General features: G+C 46.1%; 1 protein-coding gene across 4 annotated transcripts in view; it reads right to left on the bottom strand.

Annotated features, from left to right (window-relative positions):
* EPB41L4B (erythrocyte membrane protein band 4.1 like 4B) overlaps nt 1-15,467 on the bottom strand; it is a gene marked incomplete at both ends in the record, with an annotated part of 147,535 nt that overhangs the window by 22,695 nt on the left and 109,373 nt on the right. Inside the window, 4 exons of one of the 4 annotated variants that reach the window (XM_080709161.1) lie at nt 9-192; nt 4,942-5,040; nt 7,473-7,540; nt 12,107-12,253. In XM_080709161.1, the coding sequence (XP_080565287.1) occupies nt 9-192; nt 4,942-5,040; nt 7,473-7,540; nt 12,107-12,253 (498 nt within the window). The remainder of the gene's footprint in view (nt 1-8; nt 193-4,941; nt 5,041-7,472; nt 7,541-12,106; nt 12,254-15,467) is intronic. The other 3 variants (XM_080709160.1, XM_080709162.1, XM_080709163.1) reach the window with 3 other exon arrangements.

Raw genomic sequence — 15,467 nt, 5'->3', positions numbered from 1 at the left:
CTCCGTACCTTGACCCCCGGGGACAGCGGGCTCTTGCCTTCCGACTTCTGAGGCGAGCTGACTTTCTGGACCTTGGGGGACGCCAGCGGCACTGTGACTGGTGTGGTGGGTTTGGCGTCTGTGGTTGGGGCCGTGGTTGCGCCCACTGCCTCGGCCAGGTCTGGAGGGAGGTCGTCTTCATCACTGCGGTTACTAAAAGCACATGAAGCTCTGCTCATTACAATAACACACAGGCTGTGAGGAGTGCGGGGAGGCGGGGTGGGGTGGGTACCCACGTCCATTGTACAGAATCTAACACACTTTTCTGGGGCTTGAACCTAAATGTATTCAACCTCTGAGCTACACCCCAGCCCTACTTTTTATTTATTATTTATTTATTTTGGTGGTACTTGGGTTCCTGGAAACGCTTCTACCTCTGGGCTACACTCCCAGACCCATTTTAATACTTTTTTATTTGAAGACAGGGTCTCTTAAGCCAGCACGGCTGGCTTCAAACCTGAGCGATCCTCCTGTCTCCACCTCCCAAGCGTGGGGATTACATGTGTGTGCCACCATGCCCGGCTTTTTTTTTTTTTTTTTTGAAACAGGGTCTCACTAAGTTGCTGAGAATATTGCTAAATTGCTGAGGCTGGCCTCGAACCTGCAGTCCTCCCTTCTCAGTCTCCTGAGCACTGGGATTATAGGTATGTGTTACCACGCTCAGCTATACACTGACTTTTACCAAAGCAAATTGGGGCTGGATTTTCCAACATCTGCCAGGGTTAGTATTTTTGTTCTTTTGAAGATGGGCATCCCATCTTCAAACTACACCCCTAGCCCTATTTGTTATTCCTTGATTTGGAAACAGGGTCTCGCCAAGTTGCGAAGGGCCTCACTAAATAGCTGAGGCTGTCTGTGAACCGTGATCCTCCCGTCTCAGCCTACCAAGTACTGAGATTACAAGTGTGAGCCACCACACCTGGCTCATGTTTTGTTTTTTTTAAAATAATATTTGTCTTATTTAAATCTTATGGGAAAAAAATGCCTAAAATTCAGCAAGTCCTCCAAGTTTCCCTCAGCTTCTGAGATAAATTCACAAAACAACATCTTGATAATAAATTTCATGTGTAAAAGATCACTGCCTTGAAATAATTTCTATTTTAGCAACATATTTATGTAAACATGTCTAAAGTAATAGTTACCAGCTCTGAACACTGTTCTTTTTCGTTTGCTTTTTTATTTGGTGGTGGTACTGGGAATGAACTCAGGGCATGCTCAGCAGACACTCTACCACTGAGCTATCTATAACTCCAACTTCTATTGGTTATTTCTGATGGAAGGATTCTGGGAAATGGGTTACTTTTCTCTTTGAGCTTTTATGGCTTCCCTGTTGGATTCTTGAAGGAATTTTCTCTGTAAATAAACAGTAAAGTTATATTTTGGAAAAAAGTAAAGCAGCTCACCATCTTCTTTCTTTTTCCTGAGATAGAGTCTTGCTCTGCTGCCTAGGCTGGCCTCAAACTCCTGGGCTCAAGTGAATCTCTGGCCTCAGCCTCCTGAGTAGCTGGGACCAACGGGGCCCAAGCCACTGTGCTGGGCTTCCTTGCCATTTTATAAACATGCTAGCCATAAGTATAGACATGACTCTTTACCTGCCTCAAAGTCTTGGCAAAGTTCCTCTGCTTCTTCCTTCTCTCTGCACACAGTGACCACACTTTTCCTCCCTGTCATATTTCCAGAAAATAATATGGCTGAGGTTTTTGTTTATATCCTTAAAAGCCCCGGTTTCCAAACTTGTTCAGAGCCAGGCCTGGTGGTGCATGCCTATAATCCCAGTATTTAGAAGGCTAATACAGGAGGAGCACAGGTTCATTGCTAGCCCAGCAACTTCATTTCAAAATGAAAAATGAGGGTCAGGCATGGTGGTGCACGATTGTAATCACAGCATTCAGGAGGCTGAGACCAGAGGATCGCTGTTCGGGGACAGCCTCGGCTACTTAGTGAGGCCCTCTGCAACTCAGTGAGACCCTGTTTCATAATAAAGAATAAAAAAATAGGGCTGGGGGTGTAGCTTGGAGGTCAAATGGCCCTGGGTTCCATCCGCAGACCTGCAAATAAATCAATAAATAAAAATAAAATAAAAAATGAAATAGGGCTGAGGGGTATGTAGCTCAGAAGTAGAATGCCTCTGGGTTCAATCCCCAATACCACAAAACAAACCAACCAACCACACACTCATTCAGAGCACTTAAGTGTTAGAATGGTCTTGGTGGAGCAAACTAAAATCCAAATACACATAGTTCAGGCGTAGGAACTAGGACTATTATAATAGCGCACACATCTGTAACTCAAAAACAATGAAAAAGAAAATCATTCCAGACAATTGGAAAACTGAGTTCTCCACTGTGTTTCTGACTATATGTGTATCAACTTCATCGATATCTATGAGTTAAAGAAATGAACAGTAACCAGTGTCAAAGATTTAAGAACTATTTCTGGGACAAAAACTTAACACTGGAAAAATCCTATCCATTCAGTTTGCTATTTTCTACTAATGAGGAAATGATGCCATTTGGATTTTTCCAAGTGGAATACTTTGGGGGCAGCTTAAGAAACATGCATTTAAGTTACAGGTTTGAAAAGGGTTGTCTTCAAAGAGCCAATTTGGCGAATGAATGAAAATTTCCTTTCCTTTCAGGCCCCCTATCTGTCGGTCATTATTTCAATCACCATTACATACCCCAAATGGGTGGTGACAATATTTCAAGTTTCAAAATATAAAAGGAAAGGCAAATCCTGTCGGCCTGGTCCTTGGGGAGCAAATTCTCATGTTTTAATTTGTCCCCTCGAGAGCATTAGGACTGTTAATTATTTGAACCCTATTCATTTTGGCTTTCCTAGGAAATGCAGCCTTTAAACTGTCCAGAAATTTCTACTAAGGCGAATGAAGTGGGATGATCTGTCCCTAAAACTCCCAGAGCAAGCTCCTCCCTCTCTTTACCAGGTGTGCATGGCAGGCCTGGCATGGCTGTTCAAGAACTGCATCTGGGGCCACGTCTGTTCTACCCGTGGCACTCTGGGGACCCTCTAACTCAACCCTTTCTAGAAGCTCCCAGCTCCTGGAGAAGAAAGGAAGGGGACCATATCCCATGGCCATGTCTACAACTCTTGCTAAGGGTTTTAGACATGTTAACCCTTAGCAAATTCCTCAGAGGTAGGCCTTAGTTCACCCGTTTATAGATGATGGCAGAATGAATGGCTCAGGAAGTAAATTTCCCCAGGGCTTCCAGCTGTGAACTAGCCAGGGCTCTGATGGAAGCCTGTCCAGCTCAGATCCCCCATGCTTTCCACTGTGTCCGGGGTTTCCCCGCAGCTCTCCGGCCAATCACACAGCCAGGCACATGCCTGGGCCACTGCCAAGGTCAAGAGATGGGAACTGTCATCATGACTACAGCCACGTCTGATTCCCCTACCACCCTAACTATGGTGCTTGCCTGTCCTCTTCCGATTGTGACTCTTTGAAACTCTGCCTTTGCCTCTAATACATGGTGACTCTTCTGACAGGAACTGTCAGAGTCACTTTGCTATCCCTTGCCAATGCCTGGAACAGTCCAATGCACACCATCATCAAGAGACCCCTTTTGCACGCTTGTAATCCCAGCATCTGGGAGGCTGAGATAGGAGGATCACGGTTCACAGACGGCCTCAGCTACTACTTAGTGAGGCCCTTTGCACCTCAGTGAGACCCTGTTTCAAAAAAAATAGGTGTAGCTTGGAGGTAGACTGCCCCAGGGTTCCATCCCTAGTACAGCAAAAATAAAATTAAAAAGAGGGGGGGAGACCCCTTTTGTTAGCTAGGCACTGTGGCACAAAGCCTGTAATCCCAGTACACAGGAGGCTGAGACAGGAGGATCGCAGGTTCAAGGTCAGCCTCTGCAATTTGGTGAGACCCTTAGTAACTTAGAGAGATACTGTTTCAGAATAAAAAAGGGCTGAGTATGTAGTTTGGAGCTAGAATGCTCCCGGATTCAGTTATCAGTATGAGAGAGAAACAGACAGACAGACAGACAGATGACAGACAGTTTGTTAAGCTAAACTGAAGAGTCCAGATGGGCCCTGGTGGGAAAGGGCTCACATAAAGCTCAGTGATGGGCTTCGGCTCTGCTGATATACCATGCATGCTACCATTTTTGGGGAGGGGTACTGAGTACTGAACCCAGGGGAATCCTACCTCTGAGCCACAACCCCAACCCTATTTTTATTTTTTATTTTGAAACCAGATCTGGCTAAATTACTCAAATCTACGATCCTCTGGTCTCAGCCTCCCAAGTACTGGGATTACAGGCTTGTGCCATCACACCAGGCCCATGCTACCACTTTTCTAACATGGGAGGCAGCTTCTGCTCGGGCCTCCAGAGATCCCTGCCCTCCTATCAGGTCCCGTGCAATGCCTCCTCTTGCGAGTGGGCTGGTTTTGTGACTTGCTTTCAGTAGGTAGAACGTGGCAAAAGTGACGGGGTGTCACTGTGGGGATCGGGCTATCTTCGCCCTGCTGGCACCCTCTCTGACTCTTCTCATGTGTGCTCTCTCGTGGAGGAAGCCTGCGTGACCACAGCTAAGGGTCTGAGGTACAGCAGCCGCGTGAATGGGCTTTCATCTTGAGCCAGACCCTGACACCGGAAATACAGCCAAGCCCTGCTGGACTCTAGCCCCAGCTGCTGGAGGTGACCAGCGCAGATGATTGCAGAGTCCTCTGTGACACAGCGATCAATCATGAGTGCACATGGCAACTCTGCAGTGTTTTCAGGGGCAAAGGTCTGGGTCCAGTATGATCTAAGTTGGAAATAAACAGAATTTGGGGGTCGGCTCTCTGAGGATGATCTGAAGGGCTAAGAAACATTCATCATCAAGCGTTTAGCCTCTCTGTCGTTGCAAGGGGACGAATCGCAGTGCAGAACTCACAAACTGTACTGTCTCGTTAACTTCCTCACGCGGGGAGGCTTGATTTCCGGCTTTTCCACAGCTGGTTGGGCAGTTTCCACACGTATAGGGATAGGACTTCTAGAGACACACCAGAAAAACAGAACAACATCAACAAAGGGTTTATGGTCTTGCTTAGCCATACAGACTATTTCCTCAGTTAATTTATATCTTAATAACATTGACAGTCAAGAAACCCATCTTTTTTTGCCGTACTTATTTAATAATTATAATTTAAAAACCCAGCCGGGAGTGGTGGCGCATGCTTGTAATCCCCGTGCGTGGGAGGCTGAGACAGGAGGATCGCACAGGTTCGAAGCCAGCCTCGGCTACTTAGTGAGGCTCTCAGCAACTTAGTGAGACCCTGTTTCCAAATAAAGTATAAAATAGGTCTGGGAGTATAGCTCGGAGGTAGGAATCCTCTGGGTTCCACCCCCCCAGTACCACCAAAATAAAAAATAAAAAAATAAAAATGAGAACCCAGAAAATCCTCAAACAAAAAAAGTAGCAAGTGAGGAACTAAATATAATTGGGATATCAAATAAAATGACGCTGTCCCAAATAGCCAACCACCCAGCCACCCCCAATATGAGGACTTGATTCATAACCTGGTTTTGCCAATAAAACAAATGAAGTAAACTCAGTTTTACTTTCTAATACTCTGGTAGCTATGCCATTTTAAACACAATATTTTTATAAATAAATAAAGAACTAGAGAATGTTTTATGTAAAAAAATGAATAATTAGAAGACCCCTAGGGCTTGCTCTAAAACATTTCAATTCTGCCTATAGGTAAAAATGTTAAGAATTAAGTTTTAGTCTTAGCTTTCTAAGCAGATGGGCAGAATCAAACACTGACTTTAAGGAGAAGCTTTAACACACTTTTCAGGGGGTCATGACTAAATTTCACTCTTTCAAAACCCAGTAATTACCTTCTAGCACCAAAGAGCATCTAAACATGTAGAGACCCTCAACAAGAAAGCCCTGACAAGCCAATCCACACAGCAGGTCCTCCTGCGCTCGCTGACCTAGGGCTCATTATGTGATTAGCATGCGGTTAGTACCTGGTAAGTGTTTGTTGAATAAACACAGGAATGAGCAAATGTGACACTGGGACCAGTGTGCGCTCCATTCATGGTTTCCTCAGACCGGGAGCCCAGAGCAGACTGAATATGCTCCTTAGAAGAATTCTGTCTCCTCGGGGCACAAAACTTTGCCTGGGTGGAATGGCTGGTGTCTGGGAAGGCTTCACGGAGTCTACTCATAACCAGATGGAGGAGAGACCACCAAGGTGGGAGACATGGCTGAATGCTGGGCACTGGAACTGCTGGCGAGGGAGGCCCCCATGGGAGCTCAGAGGATGGGAGCTAGCGGGAAAGCACGGGCCACACCCTGAAGGGCCTCATAAAACACACGGATCCCAAGAACATAGGCTGGGAATCACAAGGTGATGTAAAGAAATGTTCACCTTTTTTTCAGTCCCAAGGATTGAATCCAGGGGCATTCTACCTCCAAGCTTTGCCCCAAGCCCTTTTTATTCTTTATTTTGATACAGGGCCTTGCTAAGTTTCTGAGGCTGGCCTCAAACTTGGGATCCTCATGTCTCAGCGCCCCAAGTACTGGGATCACAGGCATGCGCCACCATGCCCAGCAAGAAATGTTAACTTTCACTTTGGGCATCAATATAAGAATCCCTTAGGGTACCTGAGCTGGTAGTTCTATAGCACCTGAACTGTTTGTTAGAATGCTGACATCTGTCCCCAACTCACCCTCCACCCCAACCACACACACACACACACACACACACACACACACACACACACAGGATCTGAAGGTTCTGAGGTGGGACTCCGACTCTGTCTTTAACAGGAGACACTGATGGAGTTGTTCTTGGACCCATTTGGGGGACTCTCCCTTAGGGAGCCCCTGAGGTGTCAGCAGGACACCGAGGTGGCACCGGGGCTGCCATGAGCTGTAGGCTGTTACTCACTCAGCCTACAGGGGAAGAGTTTCTGCTCTCTGAGCAATCAGGGGAGCAAGCGTTTCCTCTGGGTTTGGGTAGTGGAGCAGTGTTTCCTCAGGGGGTTAATAAACTTGTGTGATTCTAGCACTGGCAAGGAGCTCAGGATGAGGAGTGCATCCCCGGGCCCAGGGAAGGGTGGTGAGTTCACGCCAAGTCAGAAAGGGCCTCCTATGCTCTGCTCAGGAGGCTGGACTCCATTCTGAGAGCAGGGCCTTTAACAGGCTTTACACAGGAGCACAACTAGGTCAGATCTGCTTGTTTAAGAGACAAACCAAAGTGTCAGAGGTCTTTCCTAGCAATATTAGGACTGAAACCAAGAAGCCTTCCCGAAGCTCACAAGCAGCCATTGAAGCTGAGCATCTGAGCTCTTGTTTTCTGAGCTTCATTTTTCCTCTCTGATTTTATCAGCCAGTTCCTGCCTGGGCAATGTTTCGAGGTTAATGTTGACGACACCAACCATCATTTCCCCATTAAACGAGAAGCAACAGACCTTACATTCGTATCCTGAAGACTGGATTTCTTATTGATATTTACAAATGTTGATTCCTCTTTTCCAATCTGTTAAAAGTTAAAAAAAAAGGTTAGTCCAAACGGTTTATCATGGCATGCAAAAATGTTTTCAAGTCTCCCATGTACAAAGGATTAATTACAGAAATGCAGAGGTAGACTGCAACGGTAACTCATCAAATATTCAGTCAATAGCAAACCTATTCTGGTATTTATGTAAGTTAACAAATAACATTTTCTTGAGTCTTTCCTCTCTATGGGAACTATGATACAATGCTGGAATGCAATCAATTACTGTATATTGTATCCATTCTTTTATTAAACACCTGCTATGTGCTAGCTCAGGCTTGAACAAGTCAAAGACGGTATGGGAAAAGCCAAACCCACAGCTGGCTCACCTCACATTTTAGATCAGAAATACTAATCAGCTCTGTGCTCACACTGCACTTACTTTCACAAGGAAACTGGGGATCTGTTCTTTCACATCAGCATTAGAAGCCTGGGAAGAATTACATCATTTGATTTTAACAGAAGCCTTGTCTTTGAGTCCCAAAGAACGGTGGGGGACAAGGGCCACCCACTCGGCCCGGCCAGCAGAGTTCACAGTGGTGGTCAGTGACATGGGTGGCCCTCGCACTGGTCACAACATATAGATCTGGGCCTCTGTTCTCTATGACCCACTGGTTTTAAGGATCCTGGCTTGCAGGATCCTTAGCTTTCCATGGTTGCCCATACATGGATCCAGCCTGCTTCTGGTAGAAGCCTTGTTCAAGCCAGCTGTTGGTAGTACTGTTGCCTCATAGGTCTCATACACCTTTGTTCCACACTGAGGCCGGTAGGGAATGAATACTTCAACCCCTCCCATCACAACCCTCAAGACACTCTAAACCAGGGATCCCAAAGCAGGTCCCCCTGTTCCCACAAACATTAGTTCTAAGGATAATAGTGGGAGCTACTTTATGAAGTGTTCTATGACCAATGAGGAATGAAAGAAATAAAACAGGTTTCTTTCCTGCGGGATTTCTTGGAGCCCGTAAGAAGCTAGCGTGCACTGGGACTGTTTCAGGGGATTTTTTTTTTTTTTTTTTTTTTTTTGGTGGTACTGGGGTTCCTGGAAGCCCTTCTACCTCTGGACTATACTCCCAGACCTATTTTTATATTTTTGAAACAGGGTCTCTTACGCCAGTGCGGCTGGCTTTGAACCTGCGCGCTCCTCCTGTCTCTGCCTCCCAAGCGTGGGGATGACAAGCGTGCGCCACCACGCCCCCCGGCTGTTCCAGGGGATTCGTGAGCAGCATTTCCAGAACAATCAGGAAGCAGCCAGCAGGGCTGGAGCTCCGCACAGCATCCCGGGAAAAGCTGTTCTGAAAAGACTAACTTCACCTCTCATTTTTTTCTACTATCTGCCCTTCCACTGTGTGTTTGGCGGGAACATTTTCGTTTCTTCCTATTTCTCATCTTTTTCTACACTTTACAAAGTGAAATACTTCTGACACGCTGCAGATCCTCGTGGGTCCTCCACAGATGGCGTGTGTAGCACGGGGCCTTTGGGGACTGACGGAACTTTTGTGTGTGTGTGTGGTACTGAGGGTTGAACCCAGGGACATTCTACCTCTGAGCTACACCCCAGCCCCAATATTTTATTTTGAAACAGGGTCTCACTAAGTTGTTGAAAGCCTTGCTAAGTTGTTGAGGCTGGCCACAAACCTGCGATCCTCCTGCCTCAGCCTCCCAAGTACTGGGATTATAAGCATGGGTCTCTGTTCCCAGCTTAATAGAATTTTCTAATGTATATAATATCCACCTCATAAATTGTGAAATATATGTCAGATTTATTTGTTTTGTAATCGTATACAAATGGTATGCTCTAAAATGATGAAGGTAGCTGGGCGTGGTGGCGCATGCTTGTAATCCCTGTAATTACCTGGGAGGTAGAGACAGGAGGATCGCGCAGGTCGAAGCCAGCCTTCGACCTGTTTAAGAGACCCTGTTTCCAAATAAAAATATTATAAATATATGTCTGGGCGTATAGCCCGGAGAAGGGTTTCCAGGAACCCCAGTACTACAAAAAACATAAGAAATGATGAAGGTAATGAAATTAAGACAAAGAGAATCTATGGCTCTATATTAATTGATTAATTAGTTTATTTATTTATTTATTGTGGTACTGGGGGTGGAACCCAGGGGCTTTTCTACCTTCAGGCTATACTCCTAGACCTATTTTCTATTTTATTTGGAAACAGGGTCTCACTAAGTTACTGAGAGCCTCACTAAGTAGCTGAGGCTGGCTTCGAACCTATGCAATCTTCCTGTCTCAGCCTCCCAAGCGTGGGGATTACAAGCGTGCGCCACCACGCTCGGCTTCTAGCTTTGATATAACTGAGTTTCCAATGAGAAGTCAACCTGACCATCCTATAAAAATGTCAAAATGGTCAGGCCTAGTGGCACATGCTTGTAATCCCAGTACTTGAGAGGCTGAGACAGGAGGATCACAGGTTCAAGGCCAGCCTAAGCAATTTAGCAGGCTCTCAGCAACCTAATGAGACCCTGCTTCAAATAAAAAAATTAAAAAGGGTTGGGATGTAGCTCAGAGATAGAAGGCCACTGAGTTCAATATCCATCAACACACACACACACACACACGCGCGCGCGCGCACGCACGCACTCACGCTACCACTATTAACTGCAAACCATCAGTGCCCCCAACAATTTCATCAAACCCTATCTGTGATAATTACTGTTCACATCTCCGCCAACACCAGTGCAAAACTTACACAGATTGTCTCACTAGTGTCCACCATGACCCAAGGTGATAGATAGACACTGTTATTATACTGTTATTCCTGTTTTGCACACAAGGAAATCGAGGCTAGCAAACTTAGGTTAAGGAACAAACTTAAAGTGATAATGCTGATAAATATTAGACTGACTCAAACCAGACCATCTGACTTTAGTGTGTGTGTGTGTGTGTGTGTGTGTGTGTGTGTGTGTGTGTGTTTGTTTCTGGGGATTGAACCCAGAGGCATTCTACCTTCAAGCTATACTCTCAGCCCAATTTTATTTCTAATTAGGTTGATGATAGTCTCACTACTTTCAGAAGCTGTCCTAAAAATTGCAATCCTCCTGTCTCAGCCTCTCAAGTACAGGGATCACAGGTATGGGCCACCACGCCCAGCTGACCATCTGACTTTCAAACCTATCTTCCATACATTAGTGCTTTTTGTTTGGGGTGTGTGTGTGTGTGTGTGTGTGTGTGTGTGTTATTAGAAATTTAATCCAGCCCTATTCTTTATTTAGTTATTTTGTGGGGCTGGGGATTGAACTCAGGAGGATTGTACTTCTGAACTATATCCCTATCCTTAGTTTATTTTATTTATTTTTTATCTTGAAACAGGGTCTAAGTTACTGACAACTTGGATCATCCTGTCTCAGTCTCCCAAGTACTGGTATTTCGGGCACGCACCACCACATCTGGCTTACTTGAAACAGGGTCTTGCTATTTTGCTGAGGATTTCTCTAAGTTGCTGAGGCTGTCCCCGAATCTGTGATCCTCCTGTCTCAGTCTCCCAAGTCCTGGGATTACAGACATGCACCACCACCACCCCCCAACGGTAGCTTTTTATATACCATCTCCAGGGATGGAAGATGGGTTTCTACTTGAATGCCAACTCTGATTGGTGGTATCTCCTTGGAGCACTGTAGAATATGATCCCAAGTCTGCCTTTAGGGTCACAGGGAAAGATTAATGGTGACTATATGTAACCAGCACTATCTGTTATGGGTACTAATGGAGAAGTTGATGTCCGCTATTGAACTGTCATCTCTCATCCAAGGGCTGCTTCCTGGACTTGGGGCTGAGAACCAGCAAACTCAGCAATCCCTGGCTTCATGACACACCTGCCAATAGAGGGCGCTAGTGGGGGAGGTACTTGCTCCTAGGGTTCTTTGCGCCTGTGCCACCCCAGCCTGGCTTCTTCATCCCAGGAATTGCGGTTCCTCTGCAGCAGCGGCTGAGTCTGGGGTACCGCTTTCCAACACTGGCGGATGCAGCGTCATTGTGCCTACCTGGGACGGAGCATCAGCCGGCTGATGCTAGAAGCGAGGGACCTGGCCTCCTAAGGCTCATCTTCCAGCTCAGAGACACCAGTCTTGGCCAGAGGGACCCCTACTCAGAAGTCTCAATGTCACCTGCCTGAGGCTCCTCTTCCAAGCTTCTAGATTTGAATATTTACCGCACACTGTTTCTTCATCTGTGTAGACAGACCGTGCTATCTGCAGTTGCTACCTCCGGTACCTCAGTGTGTTTGCAAGGCAGTCCTGTGAGCTGGTTAGAAATGCAAATTCAGTAGCCCCACCCTGCCCTACTAGAGCACCAGGAATGGGGCCCAGCTCTGCTGAGGACTCCCGCCCACGCTAACGCATGAGAGCCGCTGCCTCCACTTACCCGGTTAATAACCACACACCAGTTAACCGTTCTTTACATATTCCACTCTCAGTTCACATACCGAGGTGTGGTGCCCGCCTCCAGAACGGACCTGCCTGCCTCGGTGTCCCAGTCCTTCCCTGGGCCCCTGAGCCAAGCGGGCAGGTGGAATGGAGACGCGCAGGGCCCCGTACCTGCACCGGTGCGTTCGCCCGGGAAGCGCTCACCCGGGAAGCGTTCTCCAGCTGCGCTTTCAGGATGTTACACTTGACGTGATCCGCCACGGGGGAAGGCAGCAGCGGGGTCTGAAGAGTCTTCTCAGACACTTTCTTTTCTTCAGCCTAAGACAACCCCCAAATCCGAACGCCAGATGATAAACGAAGAAGAAAAGAGAACGTGTACGTGAATGTCCTTCCACAGCCCCAACTGCGATTCCCCCAAGCCCTCCCTCACCCGGCCGCCCCTTTGGCTCAAGTCTGCTTTACTATCCAAAGGGCTTGCCAGCAGCCACCCCCTCCTCTTGTGAGGGAGGGAGCCGGCACATCAGGAGTTAGGGTGACGGGCTCAAGAACACAAGGAGAGGGCCCCCGCTGGAATCAGGTGCCCCAGTCAGTGACAGAGCCGGGATTGTGTGTGTGTGTGTGTGTGTGTGTGTGTGTGTGTGTGTGTGTGTTGTACAGGGGATGGAACCCTTCTACCTCGGGGCTACACTCCCAGACCTATTTTAGATTTTATTTGGAAACCGGGTCTTTTAAGCCAGCGAGGCTGGCTTCTAACCAAGTGATCCTCCTGTCTCCGCTTCCCAAGCCTCCCAAGTGCGCGGGGATTACAAACTCGCCAGCAGGCCCTGCCAGAGCAGGGATTTGAACTCCAGCTCCTCACAGCTCAGATCCCCAGGACTGTGACCTCTGACCTCGAGCCAATTCTGTGTGGCAGGTCAAGGGAAAGAGTGCAAAATATTCATTGACATTTTTACAATAAATCTTGCTAAAATTGGGGATTCTTAACAAGGAATTTGTATCTATATTATTTATGCATTTATGGGTCCTGGGGATGGAACCCAGGCATCTAGTGTGCTACGCATGTGTTCTGCATTGGCCGACGCCCCCGTCCCCATGTTACCTAACTGCAGAGCATCTTGGACATCAGTCCTCTGGTGCTACCGTCACCATTTTTGCCATTTCTCACATACTAACCGAACATATGCCTAAAATTCTTATGACCTAATTAAGGTCGGTTACCCTGGGACTAAATATTTGTATCTGAACCATGTTCAAAGCAATAATGCCTTTAAAATCACAGACTACAAAATAAAAAATAAAAATCACAGACTGCGTAACTATTATATCTATTATGATAAACATGATGATGTTTACATAACAATTAAAGTTCTCATCCATGCATGTAGCCTGATGTTGTCTTTGATGGTGCACAAGCCACTTTGCAGAAATAATGTGTTATTGTTACTGTACTATCATGGTCACTGCATATATCAGTGCTAATATGGTGTGTGCACAGGGTAGGGGTGTGATAAATACCTACTGAGGCCGACTGGGTGATATGTAGTTATTATCAGAAAAGATTAAGAATTTAATAAGAAAAAGACACAAGACCCTATGATTGCTGGAAGTCCATTCAGTAATATCAGAACTAAATGTGGCATGTGAGCCACCAGGTACCAGGGCAAGAATGAAATGTTTTAAAGCCTTCAAGTTCTTCAAGTTCTGAAATTAATGCTATTCACTAATTTGAAAGTGCAACTGAGCGCCTTGGTACCCATAGTAGGGATATTATGAAAGCCAGAGAGGAAGGATGGGGCAATTGGCTGGCTGACATCTTTTAAAAAAGAAAAGAAGATGACTCTGCAGTTTCCCAGTGGGACTTCCAAACACACGGAGAGGATTTGGTAGAGCAAGCAGAGCCCAGTGATTTCATGTAATACCAAGGCAGGGATGCGTGGATTTGACCCTCAGCTCTGCCTTGCTAACATCTTAAAAAAAAAAAAAAAGGAGGTGGGGCAGCCCACTCTCTTTGAGATTATCCTCACCCCCCTTCTCAAGTGTGTACTGATCTCTTAACAAATCTCTTGCTTTGCCACTCAAAACAAATAAATATAGAAGTATTTTTTAATTTGAGAAAATAAAAATAAAAATAAAAGAGGTGTGTGGGGGCAGCTCAGCAGTAGAGCATTTGCCTAACACACCCAAGGCCTTGGATTCAGTCCCCAGTACTGTTTTTTGTTGTTGTTGTTGTTGTTGTTGTTTGTTTTTAAAGAAGCAGCCAGGTGTGGTGGCACACACCTGTAATCCCAATACACAGGAGGCTGAGACAGAAGGCTTGCAGGTTTGAGGCCAACCTCAGCAACTTAGCGAGGCCCTCAGCAACTTAGCGAGGCCCTCAGAAACTTAGTAAAACCCTACTGCAAAATATAAAATAAAATACGGCTGTAGGTATAGCTCAGAGGTAGAATGCCTCTGGATTCAATCCTCAGAGCCCCAACATGCGTGCACACACACACACACACACACACACACACAGTGATGATAATAATGAAGATAAAAAGAAAAATCATGCCAGTAACCAGTAACTAACGTTTCTCAAGAGGTTATGACGGGCCAGCCACTAACTAACTACACATTTTAGATGCACATTACACTGAATCTTATTTGTTTTTCCATCTGGAATTAGGTACTATTATCCCTATGTTGTTGTTTTTTATTTTTGGTGGTACTGGGGTTCCTGGAAACCCTTCTACCTCCGGGCTACACTCCCAGACCTATTTTATATTTTATTTGGAAACAGGGTCTCTTAAGCCAGCGTGGCTGGCTTCGGACCTGCGCGATCCTCCTGTCTCCTCCTCCCAAGCGCGGGGATTACAAGCGTGTGCCACCACGCCCGGCTCCATTATCCCCATTTTAATAAGAGATTTATATGATCGGAAGAAGAACCAGACTATTCTTATTCCTATTAGTGGATGAGAACAACAAAGTAGAGTGATGGAAGTCCCTTGGCCAAGGTCCCACAGGAGGCAGGCGGTATAGGAAGCAGGACAGGACCAGGTGAGTGCCGAGCAGAGGCGGATTCACACACAAGAAAAGCGCCTTTATGCTGCCTCCCCAACCTCCGTCCGCCTCGGTTTCTTCATAGAGTTTTCAGGATGTTCAAACAAGAAAGAAAGCTATGGCTGGCACTTTCATGCTAGAGTCTTTGTTCGAAAATAAAATATAACAGGAAATTGCATCAGACGTGAGAAGACTAATGATCCTCAGCCCGCTGGTGGGGCTTGAAGAACTGGCGCCATTGACGGGACTCATCAGCCTGAGGGGCTGAACTTATTTATTTTGAAAGGTGGGGCTTATTGCAGAGCTTCGGGATAATTTCTCTTGTGTTTGTAAATTCTGTTACATTATTTGTTTCATGCTGGAATGGTTGAAGAGTTTAATTTCTTTTAGTTAGGTTTTTTAAAAAATAATATTCTGGGATATAGGAATTAAATTAGTTATAAAGCTCATTTGAGGTTTCTTTTTTTTTTTTTTTTTTTGACAGTTGCTTGGG

Source organism: Muscardinus avellanarius, assembly GCF_963383645.1.
Source record: "Muscardinus avellanarius genome assembly, chromosome: 13".
Taxonomy (NCBI): domain Eukaryota; kingdom Metazoa; phylum Chordata; class Mammalia; order Rodentia; family Gliridae; genus Muscardinus; species Muscardinus avellanarius.
This window is presented reverse-complemented; position numbering and strand designations above follow the sequence as displayed.